The sequence below is a fragment of the Somniosus microcephalus genome, chromosome 4, assembly GCF_052327205.1.
Source record: "Somniosus microcephalus isolate GS21.2 chromosome 4, FLI_Smic_1.0, whole genome shotgun sequence".
In the NCBI taxonomy this organism is placed as follows: domain Eukaryota; kingdom Metazoa; phylum Chordata; class Chondrichthyes; order Squaliformes; family Somniosidae; genus Somniosus; species Somniosus microcephalus.
The window spans coordinates 279449463-279470109 of record NC_140990.1 but is presented as its reverse complement, the minus strand read 5'-3'; the positions used below and the strand labels follow the sequence as shown (position 1 = coordinate 279470109).

General features: G+C 42.7%; 1 protein-coding gene across 3 annotated transcripts in view; it reads left to right on the top strand.

Annotated features, from left to right (window-relative positions):
• snx4 (sorting nexin 4) overlaps positions 1-20647 on the top strand; it is a 58287-nt gene that overhangs the window by 18815 nt on the left and 18825 nt on the right. For 2 of the 3 annotated variants that reach the window (XM_085986509.1, XM_085986510.1), the window contains exons 3-5: positions 7184-7322; positions 15896-16045; positions 17657-17704. In XM_085986509.1, the coding sequence (XP_085842635.1) occupies positions 7184-7322; positions 15896-16045; positions 17657-17704 (337 nt within the window). The remainder of the gene's footprint in view (positions 1-7183; positions 7323-15895; positions 16046-17656; positions 17705-20647) is intronic. The other variant, XM_085986508.1, reaches the window with a different exon arrangement.

Genomic DNA, 20647 nt, shown 5'->3' with positions numbered 1-20647 from the left:
CCTGTAGAGGTATATGACTCAGCACATTATTTTTTAAAATTGCTCTTTGACAACATTCATGACACACTTATGTTAAAATAATGTATTTTGTATCATGTTTGCATGTCATGTGTGACCCCTGCCCCACCCCCCACCCCCTAACCACCTTCTGCTCCTTTTTATTCCTTTAATAGAGGAACAGGTATGCTGTCAGGCTGCAAGATATAACTGCAAGCCTGCTGGGAATTTGATGTCCGGACCCTTCCATGGGCTGTGGGTACAGTACTACCTTACCTGGGAAGATAGCAGCAATTGGAGCATTAATGACTGATTCTCCCAAAGTCCTTCGCAGTAGCTGTCATGCGCTCCATGACGGTCTGAAGTGCAGTCCATCATGATTGTACAGATTGTGGTAGTGGTATCCTTCACACTGCTCCCAAGACCTTGCAGTGTGTATCTTTATTGAGAAGGAATCCTCTACTGCTCAAATAGCATTCTCCATATAAGCAGGCTCTGAAGTCTGAATCCCCACCTGCTGCAACAGGATTGGGTTCCATGCTAGACTTCTGCTTCATGGGTGCCAAGTCTTGGGTAATCAACACCGCTTATTGTTTGCCCATGGATTGTGATGTATCTGCTCCCTCAGCAATTCCCTTGTGCAGAGGATGTTATTGTGCTGAGATGATGCTTGTACGGCAATGTGCTATGAAGTGTGGGTTTCTGGGAGGCATGGGCAGGGCTTTCTAGGTCTATACCAGCTCTTTGTTTAACAATCTAAAACTAAAACTAATCCAGGTGCTCTCCATAGCCTTTTAACTTCTGCTTATGTATTCTCCCTGACTCCCCAACTAGAGGAAATAGTCTTCCTCGATTTATGGATACCAACGCAGCACGGTGGCATAGTGGTTAGCACTGTTGCCTCACAGCGCCAGGGACCCGGGTTCGAATCCGGCCTCGGGTGACTGTCTGTGTGGAGTTTGCACATTCTCCCCGTGTTTGCGTGGGTTTTCTCCGGGTGCTCCGGTTTCCTCCCACAGTCCAAAGATGTGCGGGTTAGGTTGATTGGCTATGATAAATTGACCCTTCGTGTTAGGGGGATTAAATACGTGGGGATAGGGTGGGATATGTGTTGATGTAGGGGTTACGGGGATCGGGTGGGATATGTGTTGGTGCAGGCTTGATGGGCCGAAATGGCCTCTATCTGCACTGTGTGATTTCTGTGAAAACCCTTCATATTATGAAAGTTTTAAAATTAAAACCCTCTAATACATCCCTCCCTTGGCCTCTGCTGCAGTCCCTGCAGCTCAGGTCTTTTTATAATTATAGTTTCTCATTCCTAGTGTTATCCTGGTGAATCTATGCTGTACGTTCTTTAGACTTTAATGCCCTTTCTATAATGGACACCAAAAGCTGCACACTATGCTTTTAACTGTGACCTAACTATAGCCTTTTTACAAATTTAACATAACCAATGTTTTGTATATATCACAAAGATCATGGTGAATAACTTGGAAGTTGTCTTGCATATAACATTACAGATAATGTCATGATTTCCTTTACCAACTTAATTCTGGTCATTCAAGGAATTCCTTCAGTAGCTTGCTGTGCTTTTACCAACATTAAGTAGTAGCAAGCTCAAGGGTTGTTGGGGCTGACTTGGAAGTCCTACTGGTGTTGCAATTGGAGGGCATGCCTAATAATCTTTGGCAGTAACCTTGTTTATTTCTGCAAGCTTGTTATCTTCCTTGCATCGTTCAAGGTCCTGGGGTTTTTGGACACGAAATTCATAGAATCATAGAATAGAATGGTCTTCCATTCAGCCCATCGAGCCTGTGCCGGCTCTCCAAGAGCACTTCAGCTAGTCCCACTCCCCCACTCTTTCCCTGTAGCCTTGCAAATTTCTTTCCTTCAGCAACTTATCCAACTCCCTTTTGAAAGCTGTGATTGAGTCTGCCTCCACCACCCTTTCAGGCAGTGCATTCCAGATCTTAACCACTCACTGCGTAAAAAAGTTTTTTCTTACATCGCCTTTGGTTCTTTTGCCAATCACCTTAAATCTGTGTCCTCTGGTTCTCAACCCTTCTGCCAATGGGAACAGTTTCTCTCTCTCTACTCTGTCCAGACCCCTCCATGATTTTGAACACTTCTATCAAATCTCCTCTCAATCTTCTCTGCTCCAAGGAGAACAACCCCAGCTTCTCCAGTCTCTCAACGTAACTGAAGTCCCTCATTCCTGGAATCATTCTCGTAAATCTTTTCTGCACCTTCTCTAAGGCCTTCACATTCTTCCTAAAGTGTGGTGCCCAGAATTGGACATAGTATTCCAGTTGGGGCCGAACCAGTGTTTTAAATCGGTTGTTCATAATTTCCACACTACCTCTATTCATGAAGCCCAGGATGCCGTAAGCCTTTTTAACTGCTTTCTCAACCTGCCCTGCCACCTTCAACGATTTGTGCACACATACCCTTGAGGTGTCTCTGTTTGTGCACCCCCTTCAGGATTGTACCATTTAGCTTTTATGTCCTCCTTACATTTTGGTAGAAAGAATATCACTTCACACTTTTCTGTTAAATTTCATCTACCACGTGTCCGCCCATTTCACCAGCCTGTCTGTCTTCCTGAAGTCTATCCCTCTCCCCCCTCACTGTTCACTATACTTCCAAGTTTTGTGCCATCTGCAAATTTTGAAATTGTGCCCTGTACACCCACATCCAAGTTATTAATATATATCAAGAAAAGCAGTGGTCCTAGAACTGACCCCTGAGGAACACCACTGTATACCTTCCTCCAGTCCATTAAACAACTGTTCACCACTGCTCTCTGTTTCCTGTCACTGAGCCAATTCCGTATCCACGCTGCCACTGTCCCTTTTATTCCATGAGCTTCAACTTTGCTGGCAAACCTATTATGTGGCACTTTGTCGAACGCCTTTTGGAAATCCATGTACACTATGTCAACTGCATTACCTTCATCAACCCTCCCTCTTACCTCGTCAAAGAACTCAATCAAGTTAATTAAACAAGATTTGCCTTTATCAAATCCGTGCTGGCTTTCCTTAATCAACAACTTGTATTTATATAGCGCCTTTAACGTAGTAATACGTCCCAAGGTGCTGCATAGGGGTATTTTAAGACAACAAATTTGACACTGATCCACAAGGATAAATTGGGGCAGGTGACCAAAAGCTTGGTCAAAGAGGTAGGTTTTAAGGAGCGTCTTAAAGGAGGAAAGAGAGGTAGAGGTGTTTAGGGAGGGAATTCCAGAGCTTGGGGGCCTAGGCAACCGAAGGCACGACCACCAAAGGTTGAGCGATTATAATCGGGAATGCTCGAGAGGGCAGAATTAGAGGAGCGCAGATATCTCGTCTTTTGGGGGGGGGGGGGGAGGTGGTGTTGTAGGAGATTACAAAGATAGGAAGGGGCGAGGCCATGGAGGGAAACCAGGATGAGTATTTTGAAATCGAGGCGCTGCTTAACTGGGCGCCAATGTAGGTCAGCGAGCACAGGGGTGATGGGCGAATGGGACTTGGTGCGGGTTAGGACACAGGCAGCCGAGTTTTGGATGATCTCCAGTTTACGTAGGGTGGAATGTTGCAGGCCGGCCAGGATTGCATTGGAATAGTCAAGTCTAAAGGTAACAAAGACATGGCTGAGGGTTTCAGCAGCACTTGTCCAAGTGACTTAATTTTGTCCCTGATTGATTGATGTTATTCATCAGCTATTTCTTACCACGTATGGTAAACTTGGTGTTTTGGGGGGGGAGATGGGTGTCCATTTTATAATTTCCATCACCATCAATTTCTTGTGTTCCCTGAGCCTGACCCTTTTTTCCCCCCAAAAAACATTCACTCCTTTGCTCTGTTAGCATTCCAATATTGTGCACAGGTGCTGCTGTTGCATGCATTTTAAACTGCCTTAACCGTCCGTTACAATCCCTTTTAAAATGTCTTTTAAAGCCAAATTGTGACCACAGCTTGGTTCCTAAAGCACATGGGCTAGCACAAATGGATAAAATGGTGAGATTGTGCCTTCACCTCTGCTCACAAACCAAAGATTAGGCACCGTTAATTCTCAGAAGGTGTAGAACAGTGATTTTTCTAGGAATTTATTTTAACTAGTTTTACTAATGATATTTGATTCTGTCTAATCTAACCATTTTCTTAAAAAATTGTCTCGCTGCAGTCCATCCATTTTGAAGTTGGTTGCTGTGGGGTCGGGGGTTGGTCTTTATGGGTTCAGGAAAAATTGTTGGAACCAATCAACCTGAAGTTTGATATAGTTGTCACAGATATGACCATGTCCACCTTTAAAGTGTTATTGCCAGTGAAATTGAAATGGGCTGGCAATGGACGAGTAAAGGCAGCCCCAAGAAGAGATTGTGCCTTCGTGAGTAAACTTCATAGTGCACTAAAGCTTAAAGAATGTCTTTGTGTAACAATGACACGTGGTTACCCTGAAATTTAATTTTGTGGTGAAGGAGCTTAAATCATTATTTTTAATCTAGTTCTCTTGCAGTAGAAGCCAATTTTAGAAAGGCATTATTTATAATCGTCACTTATTTACTTCCGGGATTATGACCATCGTTTTGGGCTAAGAGCAGAATAAATATTGGGTATACAAATTGCATAATCCCACACTTGACTGCTCGAAAATCCTTTGTATTAAAACTGGCCTTGATTTCGTGGCTGTGAGGAGAAGAAATTGGAAAAGGAACATCAAAAGACTTCAGTATCTAGTACAGGTCTTAGAATTTTTATATATTATAATGAGTCTTTTGCCATTGTTTCCAGTAAATTGAATAATGTTAAGGATATGAATGTTGTACAATGCACAAAAGTCTTAAATTCCAATTGATTGTACACTGTCTGCTTAACAATTGAGTTAACAGCAAGGTTGCCTCACTTGGAGTTTTTGTTCTTCAGGCTGCAAGCCAGGATGAAATGTCTGATTTTAAGCTTTTTTTGAAGTCCCAAGCTGCAAACCTTCTGATTTGTAGATCAATGTATATTGCATTCCAAGTGACTGGGTTACTCAGAGAAAAGTCGTCTTTTTTTTTAAACAAAAAGCAATCTGTAGCTTCTAGAGTAGAGTAATATGTATTTAAAATTGCACCCTGTTTTTAGACGGGGGAAATTGGTTGGTCTCTTATGTTGTGTGTGGAAAATACAAGAAGCACTTTGGAAAGCCAGAGGTTCCTTTTTTGAAGTTTTTATGGCTAACTTCTGTGACATGGATAAAGGTATTTGACGTTCAAGATTATGAAGGGGATTTGATGCAGGCAAATGAGTATGTTGAAGTCACTGGGTGAAAGTTTAAAAATTTGTAAGTTGAGAATAGAATTGTAGAAATTGCAGCACTTGAGGCCATTCAGCCCATTGCTCCAGTGCTAGTTCTTTAATTGGATCTATCTACTGATTGCATTTTGCTGCTCTTTCACCATATTTTTTTCAAATATTTGGTTCCATATCAATAGCTACTTGTGGTGGAACAGTACATGTTCTAATTTTTTTTGTACAGAAAAAAATCTTCCAACTTCCCCCTTCATTCTTCTGAGTCCTGAATCTGTGTTTTTCCTTGTTGCTGATCATTCCACTAGTCGGCAAAATCTTCTTGTTGACCCCTGAAAGCTTTTATTGGATGTTCCATTAACCACCTCTCCTCCAATTTGGAGGAGAGGATCAAGAGGAAGGAGGTAAGAAAGGGGGATAAATTACAGTTTGTTCCTGAAACCTTCACAGCCCCTTATATTAATGTATTTTTGCTGTACCTTTTCCATGGCTCTAATATCCTTCCTTTAATGAGGTTCCCGGAATTGCATGTGTTAGACTAACTGGCCTAATCCAATGTGTTGCATAAACTCCACATGGCTGGCTTTCTTTTCATATTCAGTGCCCCATCCCTCAGAATCCCATTTGTGTCTCTTGATGGCATATTTATAACTGTATTCACTTTTTAAATTGCATTTTGATGCTGTATGGCCTCTAGAACTGAAGGCAAAGATGACTGACTTTTAATAGAATACAGTAAATGCTTTTGAGGTATTAGTTGTGATGTAACTGGCATTTAGATGATTAGGAAGTAAACCTTCTGGAACACAGCATAACATTGCTCAGTCATGAGCAAGGTTTAATTGGTTGGTTTAGAGGGCATAGTTTCAGGAGTTAAAACTGAAATGAGGAATTTCTTCTGAGGGTTGTGAATCTTTGGAATTCTCTACCCCAGAGAGCTGTGGAGGCGGAGTCATTGAATATATTCAAGGTGGAGACAGATATATATTTGAGTTACAGGGGAGTCGAGGGTTATGGGGAGCGGGCGGGAAAGTGGCGTGGAGGCCAAGACCAGATCAGTCATGATCTTATTGAATGGCGGAGCAGGCTCGAGGGGCCGAATGGCCTACTCCTGTGTGTGTGTGTTTGCTCCTTTCTCCCCCCCCCCCCCCCCCCCCCCCCCCACTCCATTTAATTTCAGAATGTAACTCTAACCAGCTCTGAGAATAACTTGTCAGATCCTGTTGCAGTTACTTGACACTTAACAGTGCTCAGCTGTTAAATTAACTTGGTTCAACATCACCCCTGCTATTCATTTTTTTCCCTGGCGACTCCTATGGGTACGGTAGCAATATATACTGACAGATGTATGTGCCAATATTTCTTTTCATATTCTATGCAATTTGAGTTTTCTGGTTTTCATGGCTTTTATTTCCTGCATTACGACTGAATATTTTATTTTAAAAATTCAGTTTTAAGTGATGCACCACTGGCATATGTATATACCAGATCTGGTAGATCAATTGTTGTGTTCCAATCTAAATTAAGAGTCTAGAAAGCACTAAAGGATGATTTTCATTTTTTTTTGCCGCTCATACCATAGTATGTGAGTACTTCATGTAAATTCACCTTTTAATATTGACGTAGAACCCCTTTTTTTCTATTTAGTAAGCTTCTGTACAAGTGAGAAGATTTCCCTTCTCTGGCTGACTGGGAAAACATTGGATACTGTCCACTTTGAGTTTAGTGTCGAACAATAGATGTATTGGGTTAAATGTTCCTCCACTTTTTGCTAGAAATGTGCCTTTGTTACTGGCAGCACTTAACTTAAAACCATGAAGATAAACTTTATCTGTTACAGGAGGAAAATGAAATTTATTAGTCTGTCCCAGAGATTAGTGTTTAATTCTGATTTTTTTTTTTCCCCCCTCACATAGGCAAGTTGATTCCCAAAATGAAGATGAGAATTCTGTGCCAGACTCTCTCTGGAGAAGATACAGTGAATTTGAATTGCTGAGGAGCTATTTAGTTGTTACTTATCCCTTTATAGTAGTACCGCCACTGCCTGAAAAAAGAGTGAGTAATTTTAATGTTGGAAATTGCATTAAAGTAAATGCTGTGTTTCTTCTCTTCTAACCCTATCTTCCCCACCCCCAACAATTTGGAGAATTCAATCAATTGCAATGGACAAATGGGTAGGCCATTGTTCAAAGAGAAGGACTACCCTGTAATCATTTGATATCCTATACATGTATTGTAAGTGAAGAGAATATCCAGTTGAGATTTTTCCTCATTTGCTGAACTCTACAGACAAGTAGGAATACCTTCCATCCCATTTCTAGCAAGGGGGAGGTGGGTGTCATCTGGGGACACTCTTTAAGAAATCTAAAGGAAGTCAGGTGTTTTACAGTAGACTGAAGTTTTTTTTTAAATGTAGGCTTCTCTCTAGCCAAATCAGACCTCCATTTTATTTATGTGGATGTTGGTATGAACCAGGTTCAAATCCGCAGTGTAATGGAGTCATCCTTGCAGCAATCCTTACTCCAAAGGAATCCTTTCAGCCTGGTCACACTACTACAGCGATAAGTTGTACTTCCAAGCCCTAGATATCCATTCATTGGATTCTGCCATGAGTTCAAAGGGCAAATTTACAGCAAATCTCAAAGCACATAGAAAGTTGTACGCACAAGGAATGCCCCAATTTTTGGATTGCTTCTCATCAAGCCCACTGGGTCATGTTTGGACTCAATTTCCTGTAACCTTATAAGATAACCCTGCCTTTGTGAGGATTTGTGTTCCTCAAACTTTTCTAGAAGGTGAGGCCTGCTGTCCTGTAGGAAACATAGGGCAGGATTTTCATTGGGCCGTGGAAGCGGGATTGGAGGCGTGTGGGGAGTTAAAATCTCTATCGGGGGGCACGAACCCATCCCGCCCCCGACCCACCTCCATGCCAGTTTCAAAGGAGGCGGATACCCGACCTGTGCCTGTACCCGCCTCCGAGGCGGGAAGGGGATTAGTGCCAATTAACTGCCTGTTCAAAGGTAAGTGTGTCTAAAGTGTTTAAAGAAGTTTTACTTACATTTACAGCCTTCCTTCCTTCAGGTCTTGGGAGTCCCTCATCTCACCGGCACAGAAAGCAGAATGGCCGCGAGCTGTCAAAAGTTGCAGCGTTCAGCTTTCTGTTCCGGAGAGATCTCTAAATCAGCCCGAGAGGAAGGAATTAACTTGGAGTACAGATTGTCAGTGTTTGACTGCTTCAAATGCTGATATTTCATCTGTCAAAAGCTTTTGACAGATGAAATGTCAGTCTGTGACGTCACCTGTTGCCGGGTGGCCCTCAATTGGCCTGGGCTCAACAAGGTCAATCAAGTGAAAATCGTGTGGGTTGGCCACAACTCGATGGAGGTAGGACTACAACCCCGAAAGTTGTGGTCCCACCTCCTACATGCCACCTCAATGAAAATCCAGCCCATAGACACTGATGTCAACGTACAATAGTTTCAATATTCTTTCATAATGAGGCTTCACAGACATAGTTGAGTGCTAGAAAATAGGTAATCAATCCAAAATATGTAGTGCAAACACCAGATGGTCAAGGAGCGGAGCGAACCATTCATTTAAAAAAAAAAAAAAAAAAAAAAAAAAAAAAAAAATTTATGGGTTCTGGGCGTCACTGGCAAGGCCAGTGTTTATTGCCCATCCCTAGTTGCCCTTGAGAAGGTGGTGGTGAGCTGCCGCCTTGAACCACTGCAGTCGGTGTGGTGATGGTACTCCCACAGTACTGTTAGGAAGGGAGTTCCAGGATTTTGACCCAGCAACGATGAAGGATCGGTGATATATTTCTAAGTCCGGATGGTGTGTGACTTGGAGGGGAACTTGGAGGTGGTGCTGCCCTTGTCCTTCTAGGTGGAAGAGGTCGCGGGTTTGGGAGGTGCTGCCGAAGAAGCCTTGACGAGTTGCTGCAGTGCATCTTGTAGATGGTACACACTGCAGCCACGGTATGCTGGTGGTGGATGTTTAAGGTGGTAGAGGGGCTACCAATCAAGCGGGCTGCTTTGTCTTGGATGGTGTCGAGCTTCTTGAGTGTTGTTGGAGCTGCACTCATCCAGGCAAGTGGAGAGTATTCCATCACACGCCTTACTTGTGCCTTGTAGATGGTGGAAAGGCTTTGGGGAGTCGGGAGGTGAGACACTCGCCGCAGAATACCTAGCCTCTGACCTGCTCTTGTTGCCACAGTATTTATGTGGCTGGTCCAGTTAAGTTTCTGGTTAATGGTGACCCCCAGGATGTTGCTAGTGGGGGATTTGGCGATGATAATGCCATTAAATGTCAAGGGGAGGTGGTTAGACTCTCACTTGTTGGAGATAGTCATTGCCTGGCACTTCTGTGGCGCGAATGTTACCTGCCACTTATCAGCCCAAGCCTGAGCGTCGTCCGGGTCTTGTTGCATGCGGGCATGGACTGCTTCATTATCTGAGGAGTTGTGAATGGCACTGAACACTGTGCAGTCATCAGCGAATATTCCCATTTCTGACCTTATGTTGGAGGGAAGGTCATTGATGAAGCAGCTGAAGATGGTTGGGCCTAGGACACTACCCTGAGGAACTCCTGCAGCGATGTCCTGGGGCTGTGATGATTGACCTTCAACCACCGCAACCATCTTCCTTTGTGCTAGGCAAGACTCCAGCCAGTGGAGCGTTTTCCCCCCCCGATTCCCATTGACTTCAGGTTTACTAGGGTTCCTTGATGCCAGACTCTGTTAAATGCTGCCTTGATGTCAAGGGCAGTCACTCTTGCCTCACCTCTGGAATTCAGCTCCTTTGTCCATGTTTGGACCAAGGCTGTAATGAGGTCGGGAGTCGAGTGGTCTTGGCGGAACCCAAACTGTGCATCAGTGAGCAGGTTATTGGTGAGTAAGTGCCGCTTGATAGCACTGTCGATGACGCCTTCCATCACTTTGCTGATGATTGAGAGTAGACTGATGGGGCGATAATTGACCGGGTTGGATTTGTCCTGCTTTTTATGGACAGGACATACCTGGGCAGTTTTCCACATTGTCGGATAGATGCCAGTGTTGTAGCTGTACTGGAACAGCTTGGCTAGAGGCGCGGCTAGTTCTGGAGCACAAGTCTTCAGCACGATAGCCGGTATGTTGTCGGGGTCCATAGCCTTTGCTGTATCCAGTGTGCTCAGCTGTTTCTTGATATCACGTGGAGTGAATCGAATTGGCTGAAGACTGGCTTCTGTGATGGAGGGGACCTCTGGCATAGACCGATATGGATCATCCACTTGGCACTTCTGGCTGAAGTTGGTTGCAAACGCTTCAGCCTTGTATTTTGCACTCGCTTGCTGGGCTCCACCATCATTGAGGATGGTGATATTCTTGGAGCCCCTTCCTCCCGTTAGTTGTTTAATGGTCCACCACCATTCACGACTGGATGTGGCAGGGCTGCCGAGCTTTGATGTGATCCGTTGATTGTGGGATCGCTTAGCCCTGTCTATAGCATGCTGCTTCTGCTTTTTAGCATGCATGTAGCTTGTGTTGCAGCTTCCCAGGTTGCACCTCATTTTTAGGTGTGCCTGGTGCTGCTCCTGGCATGCACTTCTACACTCCATGTTGAACCAGGGTTGGTCCCCTGGCTTGGTGGTAATGGTAGAGCGAGGGATATGCCAGGCCATGAGGCTACAGATTGTGGTGGAATACAATTCTGCTGCTGCTGATGGCCCACAGCGCCTCATGGATGCCCAGTTTTGAGTTGCTGGATCTATCCCATTTAGCACGGTGGTAGTGCCACACAACACGATGGAGGGTGTTCTCCGTGTGAAAACGAGACTTCGTCTCCACAGTGACTGTGCGGTGGTCACTGCTGCCAATGCTATCATGGACAGATGCATTTGCGACAGGTAGATTGGTGAGGATGAGGTCAAGTAGGTTTTTCCCTTGTGTTGGTTCACTCTGCACCCATCGCAGGCCCAGACTGGCAGTTATGTCCTTCAGGGCTCGGCCAGTAGTGGTGCTACCGAGCCACTCTTGGTGATGAACATTGAAGTCCTCTACCCAGAGTACATTCTGTGCCCTTGCTACTTTCAGTGCTTCTTCCAAGTGGTGCTCAACATGGAGGAGTACTGATTCATCAGCTGAGGGAGGGCGGTAGGTGGTAATCAGCAGGAGGTTTCCTTTCCTATGCTTGACCTGAAGCCATGAGACTTCATGGGGTCCGGAGTCAATGTTGAGGACTCCCAGGGCCACTCCTTCCTGACTGTATACCACTGTCCTACCACCCCTGTTGGGTCTGTCCTGCCGGTGGGACAGGACATACCCAGGGATGGTGATGGAGGAGTTTGGGACATTGGCTGAAAGGTATGATTCTGTGTGTATGACTGTCAGGCTGTTGCTTGACTAGTCAGTGGGACAGCTCTCCCAATTTTGGCAGTTGCCATCTGTTTGGTGTCTTTGGTTATCCAAATCCTCTACTTTGACTTCCAGAGTGAGGTCAAGTAACCAACAGAACCAATTTTGCATGAGCAGACTGCAGGGTGTACAAGGGTAAGCAAGTTAACATGGAGTATAATTTGAGATGAAAAATTTTCCCAGGCATGCTTGTTATACTAGTCAAACATTTGCCTGAAACCATGTTTTCAGTGCTATCCTATGATTAATGTACTTGATTTAAGACACTGTTAAACACTTGCTTATTGTTACAGGGTGGGAAATTGTAAGGACTAGAGAAAGAGGAAGAATCTATGCAGGCAATGTAAACATTTAACAATTCATGGGGAGGTGCATAAGTACTTGGAGGAGGAAGATGATCACTATGTACAGATTAAATGTTTCATGTGCATATATAACCTGTTTTATCCAGAGTGTCTCTCTTGTGTGCACACTCTCCTGGCATTCTCCACCTGTACATGCACTTTTAGGGAATTGTGTTTTGAACTCCTTCAGGGTTTTTCCATTGTGTATTCTCTCATCCCTTGCTTTTTCTCCCAACTCTTGCACTTATCCATATTAATATAAGGATCAGATGGGGGGGCAAAAGAAAGCAGTCAGAGGAGTTTGGAGTACTTGTATGCAAATGCACAGAACATGGTAAATAAGGTTGGTGAGCTGCAGGCAGGTCGCCAAGTGGGACTATGATATAGTGGCAATAACCAAGACCTGGCAAGGGGTGGATTGGGAACTTAATATTCCTGACTACAATGTATTCAGGAAAGATAGGAAAGGAAGAAAAGGAGTGGGCTGGCAGTATTGATCAAATAAACTATTATAGCACTGGAAAGGGATGATGTAGTTGAGGGGCCAAAGGCTGTCTTTTTGATTAGAATTAAGGAACAGTAAAGGAGGTATTACACTCGGTGTATACTATAGGCCACCAAATAGTGGGAGGCAGATAGAGGAGCAAATTACAGAAAGATGCAAGAACTAGAGTAGTATAATGGGGGATTTCAATATTCCTAATATAGACTGGGTTAGTTAGTGTAAAGGGCAAAGAGGGGGAGGATCCTGATAAGTGTGTTTTCAGCCCAATGAGGAAGGAGGCAGTGCTGGATCTAGTTCTGGGCAATGAAGTGGGGCAAGTGGAGCATTTGCGGGAATAGTGATGATAATGTCATCAGGTTTAGAATAGTTAAGGAAAAGGACAAGGAACAATCAAATGTAAAAATAATTAACTGAATAAAGGTTAATTTCAGTCAGTTAAAAGGGAGCTGACCCAGGTGGATTGAATCAAAAATTGGTAAGCAAAACAGTAATTGAACTCATTCAGAGAGGAGATGGTTTGGGTACAAGTACATTGGGCACAAATTTGGGTGCATTTCCTCAAGGGGGGAAAGGCAGAGCATCCAAAGGCAGTGCTCTCTTGATGATTAAAGGTATAGAGGTTAAAATGAGACAGAAAAAGGAGGCTCATGACTATTTTAAGGTTCATAATACAGTAGAGAACCAAGCTGAAAAGAGAAAATAGAGATCTAAAAAGAGGGCAGAGAGAGAGTATGAGAATAGATTAGCGGCTAACCTAAAAGGAAACCCAAAAGTCTCTCTTAAACACTTAAATAGTAAAACGGGAGTCAAAGGAAGGGTGGGGCCACTTAGACCAAAAAAGGAGATCATCTTGTGGCAGCAGAGGGCATGGCTGAGATACTAAATGAGTACTTTGGCAGCATCTTCTCTAGTGAAGGCAGATGCAATGTTGCAGTGAAGGAGGAGAGGTAGTTACAATATTGGATAAGATAAAAATGGATCAAGGGGATGTATATAAAAGGTAGGAGCTCAAAGTTTAAAAAAAAAAAAAAAAGTCACCTGGTCTGGATGGGATGCATCCTAGGTTACCGAGGAAATGAAGGGTGGCAATTGTGGAGGCTCTGGCCACAAATTTTCCAATCCTCCTTGGATATGGGGGTGGGGGCCGGAGGATTGCAAATGTTACACCCCTGTTTATAAAAAAAAAAGGGAGAGGGGTAAACCCAGCAACCACAGAACAGTCAGCCTAACATCAGTGGTGGGGAAATCTTTGAGACAATAATCCAGGACAAAATTAATTGGCATTTGGAAAAAGTATGGGCTAATAAATGAAGTCCTCACGGATTTGTTAAAGGCAAATCGTGTTTGACTAACTTCGTCGAGTTCTTTGAAGTAATGGAGAGGGTTGATGAGGGCAATGCGGTTGATGTTGTGCATATGGACTTTCAAAAGGCCTTTGACAAGTACCACTTAATCAATTTGTTAGCAAAATTAAAGCCCATGGGATCATGGATACAAAATTGGCTGAGGGACAGAAAGCGGAGAGTAGCAGTGAGTTGTTTTTCAGACCGGAGGGAAGTATACAGTGGTGTTTCTTGCTCGGTATTAGGACCACTGCTCTTTTTGATGTATATTAATGACCTGGACATGGGCATACAAGGCATAATTTCCAGGTTTGCAGATGATGCAAAACTCGGAAATTTAGTAAGTAATGAGGAGGGTAGTAACAGACTTCAGGAAGACCTAGACAGACTGGTAAAATGGGCAGACACCTGGCAGATGAATTTTAACACTAAGAATTGTGAAGAGATACATTTTGGTAGGAAGAATGAGGGGAGGCAATATGAACTAAATGGTACAATTTTAAAGGGAGTGCAGGAACTGAGACACCTGGGGGTGTATGTACACCAATCAGTGAAGGTGGCAGGACATGTTGAGAGTTTTTTTTTAGTAAAGTCTCCACTGGAGTATTGTGCCCATTTCTGGGCACCACACTTTAGGAAGGATGTCAAGGCCTTGGAGAGGTTGCAGAAGAGATTTACTAGAATGATACTGGGGTAAGGAGCTTTAGTTATGTGGAGAAGCTGGGGTGGTTCTCCTTTGGAACAAAGAAGGTTAAGGGGTGATTTGATAGGTGTTCAAAATCATGAAGGATACTTTTCATAGAGTAAATAAGGAGAAAGTGTTTCCAGTGGTGGTAGGGTCGCTAACCAGAGGATTTAAGGTGATTGGCAAAAGAGCCAGAGGTGACATGAGGGAACTTTTTTTTTTTTTACGCAGCAAGTTGTTGTGATCTGGAATGCACTGCCTGAAAGGGTGATGGAAGTGGATTCAATAGTAACATTCAAAAGAGAATTGAATAAATGCTTGAAGGGAAATTTTTTTTACAGCATTATGGGGAAAGAGCAGGGGAGTGGGATTAATTGGATCGCTCTACCAAAGAGCCAGCACAGGCACGATGGTCCAAATGGCCTCCTTCTATGCTGTCTCATTCTATGATTCTGAAAGCCATTAAGACCACAGGATACCTTGCTATTGGATCATAGGACAATGAATGTGGAAATAGAGAGAGTAGAACGAAACATGGGAAAACTGGAGGAGAATTCTGAAAGCCCATTAGAACTGTCACTCTTGAAACATTAGCCCATTCTACTCGCCAGTATGTCTTCCTGAAGTCTTTCACAGTATTCATTGTTTGCCAAACCCCCTAGTTTCAAGATGATCGCTATACCCAAGTCCAGATCACCTGTATATACAGAGAACAAAAGTGGACCCAGCATTGACTCTTGGGGGCACCACTTCCAAACCTCCTTCAGTCCGAGCAACACCCACTGACCTTAACTCTGTTTTCTGTCCGTTAAGCAACTCTATCCATATTGCTACATTTCCTCTTCTACCATACATCTGTGTTTTTCTAACTATCCTTTGAGATTCCTTATTGACCTACAAATGGCAAGCAAGGGAAGTGATTAGATAAATTGTGTATTCCACAGTAAAACACCCTAAACCCTTTATCCTATGACTCGTGCTGAACAACACCATGGACATCTGTCTTGAGTTCAAATTAAAGTGAAAATTTAGGATTCTTGTTGGGAAATTCCTGTGAAGAGTAATCAATACTTTGGACTTCTGGCTGAGGTAGTAGCTACAAAAGAACTTGTGATATTTTGAGATAATTGGGATAATGTAATGGGGGACTACACCATTTTCCAGAAAGTTAGGTGGTATTGCCTTCCTCATCCACACTTTGTGATCAAAAATCTTGTGACCTGGAGAGAGTACTCAAGTACAGTGCTTTTGAGAGTTTATGTAAACCTGCAGGATTTTTCAAGAGTTAATGCATTTTCTCATTTATTTTACAGATAATAAAGCACAACTCGACTAACATGTCTTGTATTGATTCCTGCAGGCAGAATTTGTTTGGCATAAACTATCCGCTGATAACATGGATCCTGATTTTGTTGAACGACGAAGGATTGGTCTTGAAAACTTTCTGTTGCGTGTTGCTTCTCATTCTGCGCTCTCTCTCGACCCGATCTTCTATTTATTTTTAACACAGGTATTGGAAGCATGCTTCATTTTTCAACTCTGTTCTTGCATTTTGAATACCTTTCATTGTGAAATGCAATTGGTTTAACTTTGGCACTGTTGGGGGTGCGGTGGGGAAGAGGAGAGAGAAAGTGAGGAAAGAAAACATTTTTAAAAACTACACTAGCTATAGTGTTCTATAGTAAGCTACATAATGTACCACAACAATATTGTTGAGCACGTGACCAAGGCCTTTATCCTGCTGTTATGCTGCTTTTGAGGCAAATAATTTTATAACTTTAGTGTATGTAATGGTATGGAGCAGTAGTCATAATGATTTTAAATCTACAGTTAGATTCTAGGTACAAGCCACTGCAATGCAAGAGTTTTACTATCCTTATTTTCTTAAACATAGTTGCCTAATTTGTCAGCTATGGCTCAGTTGGTAGCATTCTTACCACTTGAGCACATAACCTCAGTTGACACTCCAGTGCAGCACTGAGTGCTGCTATGGTTAATTTCCTTTCCTCTTATTTCTATTTTCTTCCTCCTCTTTCTCTCTCTTTTCTCCCCCCCCCCAAAAAAAAAAAGAAAATCTCTACAGCATTGCCTTGAGATTCAGAATTTGCCCTGTCAAGAATCGAAGGATACAAAGCTTGAACAGCAAATGCCCATTTGGCTCATCAATAAGTTTGTTTCCACAGACTCTACTCTATTGAGGATTCTACTGTACTCTTATTCTATTTCCTGTTAGAAAGCTCTGGAAATGCTCCCTTATCCCTGGGCTCTACATCTTTGCTAATGAATACCCTTCCTTTGTGTACCTGTTCAAAGCCACTTCTATTTTGTTGCTACGATAGCAAAATACTGCGGATGCTGGAAATCTGAAATAACAACAGAAAATGCTGGAAATACTCAGCAGGCCAGGCAGCATCCGTGGAGAGAGAAACAGAGTTAACGTTTCAGGTCTGTTTTGATGAAGGGTCACAGACCTGAAACGTTAACTCTGTTTCTCTCTCCACGGATGCTGCCTGGCCTGCTGAGTATTTCCAGCATTTTCTGTTGTTTTTATTCTATACTGAGATGAGGAGGAATTTCTTCACCCAAAGTGTGGTGAACCTGTGGAATTCTCTACCACAGAAGGCAGTAGAGGCCAATTCATTAAATATATTCAAGAAGGAGTTGGATATATTTCTTAAGGCTAAAGGGATATGGGGAGAAAGCAGGGACAGGGTACTGAATTTGGATGATCAGCCATGATCGCATTGAATGGCGGAGCAGGCTCGAGGGGCCGAATGGCCTACTCCTGCTCCTATCTTCTATGTTTGTTTCTATATTGTTGCTGTTTAGTTCAGATTCTGAGAGAATAATTGGTGTGTTGATGCAGTTTTGTAGGACTCTGCACCCCGGATAAAGAAGCCAGGTTTAGCAGTGTCTCGCAGAATCCAAAGTAAAACTGCGCTGGTATAAAAGTGGCTGAAGGTTTCATTTTCCACATGATTCCACAAGTCAAATGCCTACAGATTAGTACTTCTTTTCAAACTAGTAGGTGCTGGTTACTGTATGTGAAAGTAACGTTATTTTAAATCATACGCTAGTATATTGGAAGCTGGTTATTTACTTTTACTATTAATTTTCTTAGGAAAATGGCTGGAAAGAAGCAGCAAATGAGTCAGGATTTCAAGCTAAGGTAAAATGCACTTTTTAATCTGTGACAAGGTAAATGGGAAAATGTGAGCTATACTAATTTAAAAATACTCCCTAGTTTGCTTTTTTTTTTTAAACCAAGGTAGAGCATGATTTTGCATCACTGAAGCCGTGCAAAGGTAACTAACATTTAAGTTTGTATATAGAATTTTAGAAAAAAAATCGCCCACATTTTCAGCAGTGAGGAAATTACATTAAACTCATTTGAGTGATGCATTGAGTTTTTTGGGGTGTAGGTTGGAATTTATGAAAATTCTTCTAGTATGGCTTCTCTGGAAGAAATTAGGTTTTTGAGTTAATTAGGATGGACAGTTTAGTGCTTGTTGGATTAGGCAATTTCCATCATCTTTTCCTGGAAGGTGCCCAATGTCCATTGGGTCTTGAGCAGACTTTGAAGGAAGACTTTAGAGCTATTTTTGACCAAAGAAAGAAAAGAAAATGCATATTTTGTAATAAACCAATTGACTGAACCAGATTGAGAAGAGTGATGCTTCCTCCCATCAAGATGAGGTCTTCATTACTGAAAGTTGTTGGACCAGTAAATGTATAGTATTGCAGTGTTTATTTTTAAGCTTAGAAGGTGGTTGACTCAAAACTGCATAAGTGTTGAATGGAGCTGCTACCTGTTTTACAGCACTAAATGTAGGTGTAAAGTGCATATGGATATCATAATACATGTACAGGAAACTTTCGATTAACCGGCCCCATAATAACCGGAACGCTCTATCCACCGGCAAAATTCAGGAGTCGGTTCAGATAACTTTTTTTTACTCCATTTGTTGCTGTGCAAGGGTGTAGCTGAAGCTGTTGCTAAGCTACAGAGGCGCTTGCAACTTGTGCCGATTGTTTTGCAGCAACAGGGTTTGTTGCTTTATACTGAGCTCCGTATCTTTTACTATAGCGTTCGGTTATCCGGAATTGTTGATGAATCGGCACCACGTCGGTCCCGTCTGTGCCGGATACCAGAAAGTTTCCTGTACCTTAGTTTGTTTATTATCTTTCTCTCATACTCATATTTGGCTACACCCTAACTAACTAACTGGGGAGTTGCACTGCAGAAATCCACTGATTTCTTTCCCATGAGGTAGTAAGTAACTAATGGAAAAATGTCCTCCCTTTGTTTAATTCAAACCAGTCTGTGTGCATTTTAAATATTTGGAGCACAGCATTGACGACAGTCCTGTAGAAGGTGATGCAATTTTTGATGCACTGAATTACAGGAAATTGTGCATCACCCAAATTCTGTTAATCAACATAATTTTCTATCCAAAAAATACTTGCTTATAGTCAGAATTATTTTGAGGGTTGTATCGAGACATCTTGGCTGCAAAAGACCCTATTTACTTACCCACCTCTTCCTTGCCCCAAAGAAGAATAGTCACAAATTGATCATCATTGACAAATGATTAAGTGCAGTTTTGAGCCCTCATTGTAACATGCCTCTGAAACAGCACTGTGTGTAGCACAACCCATAAAATGAAGTCTGGCGACTATCCTTTTGATCAAAGCACAGACGCACACCATACTGCATCAGTGCAGACCTTCAACAGTTGCTTGCTCAGCTGAGAGGGGCACAGGTATACATTCTCAAGCCTAGGTAATGTCTTCCTGCAGCTGTCATTCCAAGTTCGAGTTTCGGGCATTTAAAAATCTGTAATGAACGGCAATGTGTCGGCCACCTTCATGGTTCTAGGGGCACTGAGAGCACAACCTACTTGTAACTTTTTTTCCTCTTCTGCCATAAGTGCCCCTTGCAGCTTGGTTCTCAAACTCACATTTGCAATCTATATGCTTGGGAGCTCCAAACCATGATTGTGATGTGTTTGCTTAACTTGTATTGGGGCTCTGGTCTTTGTCATTTGTCTTCAAGAACAAGAGTGCCCTTTGCCCTAGTTTCAAAGTGCTACATCAGTCAAACTTGGCATCCACCAGAGCCCCAAGGACTGAAGGGGGTCATTTTAAATCTTTTAGTCCATACCTTTGAGACCCCTTCTTGAGCAGTGCAGACATGTAATTTTGGGGAATCAACATTTATATTCTGTTGGTTAGGCCATATTTTTGAAATGGTGAACGGTGTGCACTAGATTGTCTAGTAACCTCTGCAGAAAGAAACTCCATAATTCTTTTAGAACTGGGTGACACTTGAAGGCAGTTCCTTATGATGCCATTCAGCACATTGAAGATCTTAAATTAAATGTTCCCCTATTTTCGAAAGGAGTTTAATAAAAACACTCATCCACCCTTTCACTAATCCTGTAGATGGATTAAACATCTCTGGTAAAATCCAAGATTAAGCCAATTACTCATAGCTTCCAGCTTCATAATGTTAAAACCCTTAAATTGAAAGCAAATGTTAGTGGATTTGGATTTTCCTGAGCATTATGATATTCCATTCATGTAACTACATGTTCTTCAAGAATAAAATCAAGCCTAATCTCTGATCTGTTGATCTCCAAAGCATCCGATACATGTGCTGTAACAACCTGAAGAATCACCGAGTCAATGATGCAGCTGCGGTCATGTTCCTCTGAACTTTCTTGTACTTAAGCTATAAATATGCTGTTTCTCTTTTCCTCCTTCCTGTATCCCTACTATCCTCTACTCTCAACTTGCTACACAGTCTCCTATTCAAACTGAATCTAAAAACTGCAGCTTCTTACCCCCAGCCCTTTCCTCCTCTTGCCCCCCGCCCCCACCACCAGCATTATTTTAAACAATCTTCAAGCTTTTCATACCCAAGCTTGGCACACCTCCTTGCTATTTCCTTTTAAACTTATCTTTTATTGTACTCTGTACGCCTTGGTATTGTCCTGATCTTTGGATCTTGGTGCTGTACCTTGGTTGCTCAGTACACAAAGTATACCACTTTTAAAAGGAATACAGCAGAGAGCTCTACTGGATTGCTCGGTATATCTGAGAGCTTAAT